General features: G+C 45.8%; 1 protein-coding gene across 1 annotated transcript in view; it reads right to left on the bottom strand.

Moving 5' to 3' along the window:
- The window catches only part of ABTB3 (ankyrin repeat and BTB domain containing 3), a 315,697-nt gene that overhangs the window by 111,478 nt on the left and 190,356 nt on the right, over positions 1-13,863 (bottom strand). The window contains exon 3 of the mRNA XM_049627508.1: positions 4,625-4,829. Coding sequence (XP_049483465.1) covers positions 4,625-4,829 — 205 coding nt within the window. The remainder of the gene's footprint in view (positions 1-4,624; positions 4,830-13,863) is intronic.

Genomic DNA, 13,863 nt, shown 5'->3' with positions numbered 1-13,863 from the left:
ACTCCATGTGGTCTGGGTCATGCCTGTCTGTCTCACTCTGGACCTCCAGCTCTTTACAGGACCTGTTCCTGGTACATGCTTCCAGTGACCCAAAGAGTTGCTCGGAAAGATTTTAGAAGCTCAAAAACTAGTCGCCAAAGTTCTGGAAAAACTTAAACTATAGAAATTTCACACTGGCACTGAGCTCCTTCAAAAATCCCGCAGTGAAAAATGAAACTATCCAAAACAAATGTAGCAACTCTAAAGCTATGCCCACATGAAAGAGTAAAATAGTGCATGTAGGCCTACTTCCAAATACTCCAGCCAAGGAAGGCTCTTTTGACAAGCAGAGATGATTTGAGGTATAAAACAATCCATATTTCAGTCAACAAATGTTTCTGGCTTTCTGCTGGGCATGGACAAAAGCAAATAATATTCAGTCCCTTTTCTGAAGAATATAGTCTAGTGAAAAACCATATAAGCACCATGGCCCTACTTGACATTGCCAGAATAAAAATAAAGAGTTAAGGAAATGTTGTTTGATTTTGGGAGTGAGGAGAGAGAAATACAGAGAGAAAAACAACTCCAAATTAGAGTCCATATCCCGCTGGAAACTTCTTATTTAGAAGTTTTGGTATGGAGCTGGTGTAAACCCTTCACTGAAAACAGAAGTCATCTCTCCTCTGAAGCCCTTCCATGTGTGATTTCAGATGCTAAATGCCAAGGCCTATTCCATCAGGGAGCAGGAGAAATAGCTTTCTGTCTAGAAGAAATACACACACAGGTTTCTGCAGGGACAATGGTAACAGCATTTTGGAGGCTCCCCCTAATAAAAAGATGTATGGTATCAGCTACTCTTTTGGGGGGTGAGAGGAGAGCTCCTTTTGTGCCAGCCATGGCACCAGAGTCTTAGCTACAATTTTGAATTCACTGCTTACACCAGTCCCATGAAACTTCTGTCACTCTCATTTTACAGTCAATGAGGTTCAATGAGGAAGAATGGCTTGTTCAAGGTCTCAGATAATCCAGTGAAGAAATGGGCAGAAGACATGAATAGACACTTCTCTAAAGAAGACATCCAGATGGCCAACAGGCACATGAAAAGATGCTCAACGTCACTCCTCATCAGGGAAACACAAATCAAAACCACACTGAGATATCACCTCACGTCACTCAGAGTGGCTAAAATGAACAAATCAGGAGACTATAGATGTTGGCGAGGATGTGGAAAAACGGGAACCCTCTTGCACTGTTGGTGGGAATGCAAACTGGTGCAGCCGCTCTGGAAAACAGTGTGGAGGTTCCTCAAAAAATTAAAAATAGATCTACCCTATGACCCAGCAATAGCACTGCTAGGAATTTACCCAAGGGATACAGGGGGCACTTGTACCCCAATGTTTATAGCAGCACTTTCAACAATAGCCACATTATGGAAAGAGCCTAAATGTCCATCAACTGATTAATGGATAAAGAAGATGTGGTTTATTTATACAATGGAATACTACTTGGCAATGAGAAAGAATGAAATCTGGCCATTTGCAGCAACATGGATGGAACTGGAGAGTGTTATGCTATGTGAAATAAGTCAGGCAGAGAAAGACAGATACCATATGTTTTCACTCATATGTGGATCCTGAGAAACTCAACAGAAGACCATGGGGGAGGAGAAGGGGGAAAAAAGTTACAGAGACGGAAGGAGGCAAACCGTAAGAGACTCTTAAATACTGAGAATAAACTGGGGGTGGGCAGGAGGGGAAAGTGGGTGATGGGCATTGAGGAGGGCACCTGTCGGGATGAGCACTGGGTGTTGTATGGAAACCAATTTGACAATAAATTTCATATATTTTTTTTTTAAAAAGGTCTCAGATCCAGAAGAAGCAGGGCTGGAATGCAAAGCCAAAGCATCCCAAAGCCAAAGGTCAGCCTAGTTTCCAAATCCATATTCTTTCCAGAGGACCAAAGTAACACAACTTAAAAAATGTCAAGTTCCACTCGGCCTTTTGTGATGACCTCTGAAAAACCAACCAAAGAAGAAGGGAAAGACGGAGACAGAAGTGACTCCATAGCATTTTGGGCCATCTTCTCTTTACTCTGTTCTCCCTCAAAGCTCACGCATCTTCACATCTTGTCCCAGAAAGTCTGGAAACCTCAGATGGTCTCCCAGACTTATAGCCACTCCAGCTACACTCTGAATTCTGAAAGGGATTCCAGAAGAGAAGGTGGAAGCCGTGTAAGGGAAGATGTAATGGGGCCATGCACGGGTGTTGTGTAAGGGCAGGGAGTACATTACATGATAAGATTCCTATTCTAGAAGTTTCAGTCTGATGGCTATGAGGACGATGGAGCTGGTCAGAGGATATTAAGCCTTACATCCTGGGAGACCATTTAGAAATCCAATGCAGTACAGAAGTAAGAGGGAACAAGGTACCCAACCACACAGTGGCAGCAATCTGGGAAGGAAGGGAGAGAGCAATGAGAGATGTTGCAGGTGCGGCATCAGTAACACACATTGACCAGTGGCTGCAGGACGGGGTGAGGGGGAGGAAAGAGTGTGGGGCGAGGCCCACTTTTCTGGGTTGGTGGTGATGCCACCCTTAGAGATGAGGGAGAAAGGAAGGACAGCTGGTTTCAGAGAAAAGATGATAACTTCAGATGTGGGGTAGTTGTGAGCACGCACAAAGGGACATGTTCCACGGGCAGCTAGGTCGATGGGTTCGTTCGTTCTCTCTACAAAAATTTACTGACTCCCCACCTAGCACCAGATGTTGAGCGTGGCATTGGGTGTGGAGGGACAACCAGAACAGATGTGTTCTCTGCCCTCATGAAGCTGACGGGCAATAAACGAACACGTAACGAAATTATGATTATCAACTGTAGTAAGTGTTATGTGGAAAAGAATAAGGTGTGATGAGAAGAACCAGTCTGAGAGTGTGAGACTTGATGGGGAAACTGAGGCTGACTAGGACGAGGAGGTTCTGAAGCTCAGAGGAGGTGCTGTCTAGCCGGAGTTGGAAGGGAGTCATCTGGGGGTCAAGTGCATGTTGGCGGGAGGTAAGTCAGAGATGCTCACTGTCCCACAGGCTGTCAGGGGGGTATGCCTAAGAGCTAGATGCCCCACAGGCCGAGGCTGCTGGCTCCCATTCTCTCAGCACTAAGGTTGCACATTCACAGAAAGCACTCCTGGTGTCTCTGACTGAAGTTATTTTCTGCCCAGGGACAAGGAGCATTTGGCCCCCTGAATTCGGGCATCTTCGGCATGTGGAAATACATGTAGGGTACCCACTGATTTGGCCTAGACAGTGGGATGCCTGATGAAGCTAACTCCAGACTGGATTGAAATATTCATGCTAACTTGAGATTCTTAAAAACAAAACAGGAACAAAAACTCAGCAACTTTTGTCTAACTCGTGCTCCATTCTCTTCCCTGAAATGAAAGCCAAGAGACGTGGTTGTAAAAGGAAGCCCAAGTAAGCCCCAGTCCACTCCTGCAGCAGCAAAGCAGCCAATGAGCATTTCAAAATTGCTTGGAACCATTTAACAGAGAAAAGAAAATTGCATTAAGTCCACCAAAATGCAGATAGTATCTACAACAGAAGCAAAAGTGAACCTTTACTGAGCATTTACCGTGTGCTGGGCACTGTTCAATTCACTCACTCCTCCAACAGCCTTTTGAAGGATTTACTTTTGGTAGCCGCATTTTTCAGATGAAGAAACTGAGGCATGGACAGGTTAGGGAACTTTCCCAAGGCCCTCCCCGTCCTCTGACTTTTAATTGGAAGAGCCAGGATTTGAACCCACTCTCTGGATCACTGAGCCCACTCTCTTAACCACCCTTTTGATAAATGGGTCACTACGAGAGTAGTTGCAGCAAACAGGCTCATGTGGAAGCAGGGCCCGACTTGTGAGGTGCTGTGGGGAGATGGGCTCTGTGGGGTGTTCCCAGTGTGGTTTCTGATACTCTGCCTCTGAGAGGGTGAAACCGTCCTGGGGCTTTCCAGACAGAAGGGGACCTGGGAACAACTTAGTTCAGCCACTGGTTTACAGAAAGGGAAGTTGAGGCACAGAGAAGTGGAGGGAATGTGCTTGGGAGGGACAGAAGCTGTGTCTGAGGAAGGGTCCCACCCCCCCCCCGGAAACCCTCCCTTCTTCTCTTTCCCTTAATTCTGCTTGAGCCAGCCAGTCTCCTGGCCACCTCAGGACCCACTTCAGCTGAGCAGGTAGGTGTTTACGGTTCCCCAAGGGAGTCCCCAGGACAGCCAGGAGGAAATGAAGACACCTCCCACCCAAGGAGCTGGTCTCCCCCATAGCTGCCTTCACAAGGGAGCCACCCTGCACAGCAGAGTCCTTTACGCCTTCAGAATCTGCAAATCCACCTTTCTGACCCAGGCCGTTTTTAACCCAAACTGGATCAACCCTATGCAAACCCATTTCAAAGACCCCACCTGGGTCTCAGACACCCCTTGGAGCACAAGATTCCAACCTGGACCCCTCCAGCGAGTTTCTGGGCACTGTGCAGTTGTGACCACCAGCATGGCTCCCCTCTGGTACCCCTCTGCCACTCTGGAGAAAGCACCCACCCACTGCAAGGCGGTGTTGGCCAGAGGAGCTCCTCTCTTTGGCCATCCGGAGCCAAGGCAGATCTTACCTTTCCACCTGGAGGTTGACTTTGGAAGGCTCCACGTTGGGATTTTCCCATTCCATTTGCGGGCAGTGCATGAAATAGCAAAGGGTGTACAGGGCCTCTGGCTCCCAGTAGAGCGCCCCCTGCTTGTGGTGCAGGGGGGTGCCGTTGCCATGGTGCTTGGCATTGAGGGGCTGCAGGTGATGCATTGCTCGGGACACCAGGTCACCTGTGGACAGAAGTAAGATTTCAGATCCTTGTCAAGGCAGCCATGACTTGCACAGAAGATGTGCTGAATATCTCTGCAGAGATTCCTTTTTTGAAAAAAAATTCTTAATGTTTATTTTTGAGAGAGAGAGAGAGAAAGAGAGAGGGAGAGAGAGAGAACAAGTGGGGGAGGGGCAGAGAGAGGGGGGAGACAGAATCCAAAGCAGTCTCCAGGCCCTGAGCTGTCAGCACAGAGCCCGATGCAGGGCTCGAACCCACAAACTGCCAGATCACCCTGAGCCGAAGCCAGATGCTTAACTGACTGAGCCACCCAGGCGCCCCTCTGCAGAGATTCTTAATCCTGGGACTCCCTCATTCAACTGGAGTGGTCCTCTGGGACCTCCAGGTCTCACATCGAGTAGAGAGGAAAGCATCTGTTCAGTCACCACATGACTGTCCCTGCTTGCCAGGTTTGGGCTGCACTTGAAGCACAGAGGGCTGCTAAGATAATTAGAGTCCTGTCCTTCTGGAACCCACTGCTTCTAACAAGGCACAGGAAGCCCTTTGTGTACATCACCTTGGGACACACCTTCTGTCACATCCTTTGCTGTAGCCAGTACTGTCTTCCCTGCAGTCACAAGTATAGCCATGGACTACACTGTCTCTTGCCTCTGAGCCTGTGCATATGCTATTCCCTCTATCTAGAATATTCTTTTTCTCCTCCTCTCCAGGCTAATTCCTACTGATCATCCAGGTATGAGCTTATGTATTAACTTCTCAAAGAAGTCCTCCTGGAATCTCTCCCACTCCCTGTGTGTTTATCACACTATACTTTCTTATCACAGCATTTAGAGCACTGTGTTAGGATTGCCATTTCTTTGTCAGTCTTTCCCAATGATAGAAACTCAGTCTTAAATGACACTTACTATATTGTACTTCAATTAATCCTCATAGCACCCTAAAGTGGGTACCTTCATATACCCATTTTACAGATGAGGAAACAGAGGCCCAAAGAGGTCAAACAACTTTTCAAGGATACACAGGAGCCATACGTGGCAGAGCCAGGATTTGAACTCAGGTAGTCTGGCTCCAGAATCCATGCACTGAACCATGCTCCTTGAGGGTGGGGGCTTTGTCTTACTCTTCCCAGCACTAGCAAGTCCTGGGAACACTCTAGTCTTTCCCCTGCTTTCTCCAAAGGGAAGGAGCCTTCTCCTTCATCAGACCAATCTGCATGCCCCCAGGCTGGCCGCACAGGGAGGATCTTCCTGTGGGGAGGCTGGCTGGGTCTGAAATTCCTGTCTTTTCTAGGCTGAGATGGTGTTCCCCAAACTTGGGCCATTTTATACCACCTTCTCAAGTGCAACTACATCCAAGCATCATCTGTGCCATCATTTACTTAATTTTAAATGGATTCATTTAGTTTTTTTAAGTATGGGTCTGAAGGAAATGTTCTGTCACTTATAAATGGATGATCAGTATCCCTTGCCATAAACAGAAGATCACTATAAAAGTTAATTCAACGAAAACAAAACCATGTAATTAATTTATAGCTGAATTCTCATACTGTTTTTTTTTTTTGTTATAAACAACAAGTGTTAGAGAAGTGTTAGGGGTTCATACCAAATAGAGCCTTTCTTCTTGAAGCAAGGAGAATTAAAATAGAATTTTTCATTTTTTATTTTTTTCTCCAAATTTTTATTTAAATTCTAATTAGTTAACATATAGTGTACTATTGGTTTCAGGAGTAGAATTCAGTGATTCATCAATTACATACAACACCTGGTGCTCCTCACAAGTGCCCTCCTTAATACCCATCCCCCATCTAGCCCATCCCCCACCCACCTCCCTCCATCAACCCTTAGTTTGTTCTCTATCGTTAAGAGTCTCTCATGGGAAAAAAAAATCTCTTAGGGTTTGCTTCTCTCTCTCTCCTTTTTTTTTCCTGCCCATATGTCCATCTGTTTTGTTTCTTAAATTCCACATATGAGTGAATAAAATAGAATTTAAAAGGATCACTCCATGACCCATGTTATTGAATGTACTTCTCTGTTCCACTCATCCAGTAGCATGTGTTGCACACTTTGGGAAACACTCAACTGATATATTTGTGATGATTAATTTTATGTGTCAACTGGGTGAGGCTATGGTACCCAGTTGTTGGATTAAACAGTAATCTGTAGGTTGTTGTGAAGGTATTTTTCACATTAACCTTTAACCTTTAAATCAGTAACTTCTGAGAAAAGCAGACTATCTTCCAAAATGTGGGTGGCGAGCCTCATCTAATCAGCTGAAGGCCTTAAGAGAAAAGATGTTGAAGAAGTAATTCTGCTCTCACACTAAGACTGAAACATCAACTCCTGCTGGAATTTACTGTCCCTCTACTCTGTCCAGGCAGCCTCTAGTGAGGGAAGGAGACTGTCTTCCCCATTCCCAATCCTTCACTGCCCAGCTGAAACCAGGCCTGCAGAGTCTATCACTTCTTTGTCATCCAGCTGTATCTTTTAACATGACACTTCGACCTAAAGTCCAAAGCCAAGAAAGTGAGGCCACTTCCTCAAAAGATTGACAACAGGGCCATTCATCCCCCTTAGGGGAGTCAACTATGGAGATGAGGTCTCAGCTAAGGGTAGAAATGGCAAATATTCCCCTTTCCATTCCATGTCCATGGCAGACATGGTTAATCAACTGCAGAGCTCTCATGCACTAAGTGTAGATGTAGCCTCTAAATCCTTCTTGAGACAAGATTCCAAGTGGCCACTATTTCTTATAGGGGTTTTCAGAGGAAAAGAAACTTCCATGTTGTCAGAGTCCTGAGGCCTTAGCAGGTCAACCTAACCAGAGTACAACCCACTACGCTTAATATCTGGACAGCAAGCAGATGCAGGGGTTGAACAGAGAGTAGTGGGGGGTTGCTTCCCTACTCCCCCCTGCATCTTACCATGCCTAGCTCAGAGCCTGACCCTCCTGTCTCCATCCATTCCCCACAGCAGGAAAATATGCCCAAGAAACTGAAAAAAAAAAAAAAAAGAGTCAGAGAAGGAAATTCTCTTTTAGAAGTAGGTGGACAGGGAAGACCCCAAAGGGACCTGCAGGTGGAAAATATGGAGAACCAGTGCTCAAAGTTAGGTAAGAGGCAGGGGAAGGGATTCAAATCCCAGCTCTGCCACTCATCTGTGCACAGCCCAGCAAGTTGCTTAACCTCTCTGGTGGGAAGTGATACGCCCCCATCAGGTGGTTGTGAGGGTCACACGCAGAATGAGGAAATGCCTGGCACACTGTTGGCACCAAATAAGCAGCTCTCTTAGGCTCACTGCTCTTCCTTCTCTCTGGATGGCGAGACGGGAAGGTGGGTGCCTGGCACATGCAGGGACAGTCCAGCCCATGCCCTGACCCAGTGCCTGACTTGCAGCTTCATGCTGGGGTTGACATCATTAGGAATCAATGCTACAAAGCTGCTCACCCCAGGCATGTGTTTGGGGTGCAGTTAGGTCCTTAACTGCTTCTTCTTCCCTCTTCTCTCTACCCTTTCATCTTTTAGAAACAGGCTCCTCGGGAGGGAGGGAAAAAGGAAGCCAGAAGCCTGCTTCTAGGCTGGTCATGTCAGTCTGTCTCGTAAGGGGCAGCTCTAAGCACTGGCAATGTAAGAGCCCAGTCGGCCAATGCTGAGCAGGAGTCTGGAAGAAACCAACAGGATGGCGGGTCCAGGGTGGGATTGGGCACAATGACAATGTGTTGACTTTTCTGATGAGGAGGATGATATGAGGTAGATGGAAGTGGCAGCAGAACTGGGAACCACGATACAATGAGAACCTGCTACCAGGCCACTTATACACTTTTCAGTTTAATTACATAAGAACCATATGGGACATACACCCACTTCAGAGGTGGGAAAATCAAGGCAAGGGGCAATTGGCCCAGGTGTCACTCAGGAAGTAGCAGGCTGTGACTCCAACTAGGCCTCCAGGGCTCATGTTCTTTGTCACTACACCACAGTCCCTCCATAAAGGCACTTATCTAGAATCTACCTCAGGGCGTGGCCTTTGAAAAACTCTGGTGAAGTGTTTGAGGGCTAAATCCCAAGTCTCCCAAAACATATGCCATTGCGGAGTCCATGGGCCGGGGCTCAGGAGATTGGTCAGCCTCTGCTGACAGAGTAGAGCTTCCAGCTGAGGGGTCTCAGAGTCCGACTGGTCTGCAGGAGGGTGTGGGGGCTGATGGGTCAATCCGCATAAATGACCCCGCAGCCTCTTGGAAGATAAATTGCCCTAAGGGAAGAGAGCCTGGAGGGGCACATAAGTAACCAGCAACGTATAGGCAGGAAGCTGGTTATGGAACCAACAGAAGCCTGGTCTCTCAAATCAGAATTCCAGCCCAGGCGATGGCAGAGCTGAAAGAGTTTTTCTTGGAAAGCTGTGAAAGTGGGTAGAAGCCAAGCAGCTGGGCTCTGGGGCCAGAGGATGAGGCTCTGATGGGCAACAGCAGACAGACATTTGGTGCTCCTGTGGGCACGACACTTCTGAGAGCTTTATACACATGATACCCTTTAGGTGCCACACAACGCAATGAGGTAGGTCCTGATAGCATGTCTATTTTACAGTTGAGGAAGCTGAGTCCAGGGAAATCATTTGGCTAAGTCACACTGCTACTGAGTGCAAGAACTGAGCTTCAAACGACTCTGATTTGGGCCTCTTAGCCACTACATCACACTGCCTCCATGATGATAGGAGAGAAGGGGTCTTCATTCACTGGTAGCTCATCAGGAGCTCCAGAGATCATGGCTGACTTGGATACATCCAGAATTTTGGCAGAAAAGCTTAGCCCATGTTTAACTGGCATCTGTCAGTAACCACATCCTTGGTGGGCACAGAGTGGGGACAAGCACAGAGGCCATGGCAGACAGGGTCAGTGGCCAGCAGCTTTGGAAAGTATTGCAGACTTCCCAGTTCTGCCCTTGGCTGTGATGTCAGGGTCCTTAAAGGTGGCCCTAGCTGTGGGCAGGGGCAAAGTGTGAGGTTTCACACAGATTCATGGGAGGCCAAGATTTCAGAGTGAGCCACAGCAAGGCCGGAGGAAGGGATGGCTATATGTGAGATGCTACCTGGGGACTCTCAAAAACTGCTGGGTGATTCTGTTGCCTCTGGTGATGTGTCTAGTAAGAAGTTGTTATGGCCAAAAAGTCAAAGAGGCTGCTGCCTGTGTTCTCCTCTAGGACTTTGATGGCTTCCTGTCTCACATTTAGGCAGAGGAAAGGGAAACAAAGGCAAAAATGAACTACTGGGACCTCATCAAGATAAAAGTCTTCTGCATAGTGAGGGGAACAACAAAACTGAAAGGCAGCTTACAGAACGGGAGAAGATATTTGCAAATGACAAATCTGGTAAAGGGTTAGGATCCAAAATCTATAAAGAACTTATCAAACTCAACATCCCAAAAAACAAAGAATCCAGTGAAGAAATGGGCAAAAGACATGAATAGACAACGTTTTCAAAGAAGACATCCAGATGGCTAACAGACACATGAAAAGATGCTAAGCATCACTCAACATCAGGGAAATACAAATAAAAACCATGAAGAGATACCACCTCACACCAGTCAGAATGGCTAAAATTAACAACACAAGAAACAACGAGTGTTGGTGAGGATGTGGAGAAAGGGGAACCCTCTTGCACTGTTGATGGGAATGCAAACTGGTGCAGCCACTCTGGAAAACAGTATGGAGGTTCCTCAAAAAGCTAAAAATAGAACTATCTTATGACACAACAATTGCACTATTAGGTATTTACCCAAAGGATGCAATAATACAGATTCGAAGGGGCACATGCACCCCAGTGCTTATAGAAGCACTATCAACAATAGCCAAACTATGGAGAGACCCCAAATGTCCATAGACTGATGAATGGATAAAGAAGACTGTGGTATGTATATACCCTGGAGTATAACCCAGCCATCAAAAAGAATGAAATCCTGCCATTTGTAACAACATGGATGGAGCTAGAGTCTAAGCAAAATATGTCTGTTAGAGAAAGACAAATACCATATGATTTCCCTCATACGTGGAATTTAAGAAACAAAACAGATGAACATATGGAAAGGGGTAAAAAAGACAGAGGGAAACAAACCACAAGAGACTCTTAATGGTACAGAACAAACTGAGGGTTGATGGAGGGAGGTGGGTGGGATATGGGCTAGATGAGTGATGGGTATTAAGAAGGGCACTTGTTGTGAGGAGCACTGGGTGTTGTATGTAAGCGATGAACCACTGAATTCTACTCCTGAAACCGATATTGCACTGTATGTTAACTAACTAAAATTTAAATAAAAAGTTAAAAAAAAACCCCACAAAAACCTATTGGGTGAACTTTTCAGAGGTGCTGGATTTCCAGTGAGTTTGCACTTAAGAGGCAGGGTCTGAGGGCCCCCCTCACTCCCAGGGGGGGTGCAGGTGGAAGGACTTGGGCTCCCCAATAACTGACTCAGCACATCACTCACAGTCCTTCAGGAGGAAAGCTGAGCTGCAAACAACAGGGGGGGGGGGGAGCAAGGGGGAAGAAATGAAGGGGAAAGGCCCCCATTAGGAAAATCTGAGGAGCATTTCTGTTTCTAAATCGTAGGATGCATGGTAACCTCTGGAAGGAGAACAGTAAACTGCTGGGTGCTTGGCCAAAGAACCAAAGACCCAGAGACTCTGAGAGTTGGGTGTGGCCTCCAAGCTGATCCTGGGTGTCCTCTTGGGTGTCATCTCTGTAGCATCCAGTGTGGGAAATGTCACTGTCACTATTGTTATGAACACTATTGTTATGAACAGAATTCATGGGCTCTGCAAAGCACGTGTTATGTTAGACCAGTTTTACAGCACTAATCTTCAGCTGGGGGGATTTTGCCTCCCAGAGGACACTTGTCAAAGTTTGGAGACATTTTTCGTTGTCATACCCAAGGGCCTGATACTTGGTATCCTATGGATAGAGGTCAGGGATGCTGCTAAACATCCTACAATAGACAGGACAGTCCCCACAACAAAGAACTTAGCTCCAAATGTCAATAATGCCAAGGATGAGAAATCTTATTTTACACATAAGGAAACTGAGGCAGAGACAAGAGTCCAATCTGGGTCTATCTGACTCTAATGCCTGTGCCCTCATCCTACATCCTACTCTTCTTCCAGAGATGGCCCAATGCAGCTGTGGTCAGCTCCAAGTCCATACCGAGGCAATCCGGTTAATGAATGCTCCATGCCCTGATTGAGTAATTCCATTTCTGGGAATCCTTCCCAGTGTTAGAACCCAAAATGCAGCAAATCTTTATGCACAAGGATTTTCACCCAACCTTCTTTATGGGATCCAAAATTTGACAAAGAAATCTATGTTTAAAAATAGCAGCATGGTTAAATAAGCTCTGGTACATCCATGTGATGAAATAATAAATGGATGCAGTCATTAAAAATGTTTACACAGAACTGAAATAACACAAAAAAATATTCCTGTTAAGTAAAGTTGAAAAACAAATGAAATTCACAATCGCATACTGTGAGATCAGGATTATGTTATTTATTTATATTTTATTTATCATTATTATTATTTTTTAAATTTATTGTCAAGTTAGCTAATATACAGTGTATACAGTGTGCTCTTGGTTTTGGGGGTAGATTCCCGTGATCGCTGACATACAACACCCAGTGTTCATCCCAACAAGTGCCCTCCTGAATGCCCATCACCCATTTTCCCCGCCCTCCATCAACCCTCAGTTTGTTCTCCGCATTCACAAGTCTCTTATGGTTTGCCTCCCTCTCTGGTTGAAACTATTTTTTCCCCTTCCATTCCCCCATGGATTACGTTATTTAAAAACTCTGCACTGAGTAAACATCAAAAAAAAAAAAAAAAAAACCCAACACTCCAAACAACCTCCAAAATATTGACCAAAGATTTCTCTGTCTAGTGGGATTGTGGGTGGCATTCCCTTCCGACTTGTCTATAGTTTCTGAATTTTGAGTTACGGCATGCATGACTTGGCATTATCAGGATAATAAGCTTACCAAGGTGATGTTTTCTTTCGTATACCTTCCATCTACGTCAGGCTGGAGTATCATCTTTCCATACATCTTTCTCAAAAGCTCTCATGAAAAAGTTCAGAACAAGAAAACTCACAAGGGAATGAAGAAGAGAAGGTCCATGATTTGGACCCCTGTACCACCTTTCTAGTTCCCCAAGATGCTGGGGCACCTCTGACCTTGGTTGGGCTAACCATCTCCTCTGAGCATCATTTAGCTAGCCCTGCACTTCCAGGTTCCTTGCTTTTGCTCCTCTTTTCTCACCTTGGAGTGCCCTTTCCCTCATTCTCTCAACTACTGAAGACTTTTAAGCTGTGACCAAGTATTACTTCTTCCATGCAGCTCTCCAGGATGCGCCCAGTCAGCATCCCCCCTGTGTACCCACAATACCTGCTAATAAAGTCTAACATGTTACTTGTTTCTGTCGTGTTTCATGGTTAATTGTTTGCACAGTATGCTTTCCCTACTGAGCCTCAAGAGCAGAGACTGTGCTTCACTCATTGTCCTGTTCCTGGAGGGGCAGGATGTGTGGTGGCTAAAAACATGCTGTCTGGACTCAGACTGCCTGAGTCTGAGCCTCCAATGTGCCACTAACTAGTTGCATGACTTTGACTGAGTTATTTAACCTCTCTGTAAATGGGGATTTTTATAAACTAATGGATTTATTGGGTGGATAAAAATAGTACCTACCTTATAATATTAAATGAAGTAATGCATATAAATCACTTAAAACACTTGAAGTCTAGCATATCCTAAGTGCTTAATAAATATTCAGCAGTATTTCTTTTTTCTTATCACCATCACCACCATCATCGCCACCATTACCATCACCCTTACTACCACCATCTTCATCACCACCATCACTTCCATCATTAATGTCATCATCATCATCATCACCATCACCACACCATAACACCACCATTACCATCATCATCGCCACCATCACCACCATAATCACCACTACTATCACCATCATCACCACCACCCACCGTCACCACAACCATCATCA

The sequence above is a fragment of the Panthera uncia genome, chromosome B4, assembly GCF_023721935.1.
Source record: "Panthera uncia isolate 11264 chromosome B4, Puncia_PCG_1.0, whole genome shotgun sequence".
NCBI classification, from domain to species: domain Eukaryota; kingdom Metazoa; phylum Chordata; class Mammalia; order Carnivora; family Felidae; genus Panthera; species Panthera uncia.
The sequence above is the reverse complement of the archived record's forward strand: the minus strand, read 5'-3'. Positions and strand labels throughout refer to the sequence as shown.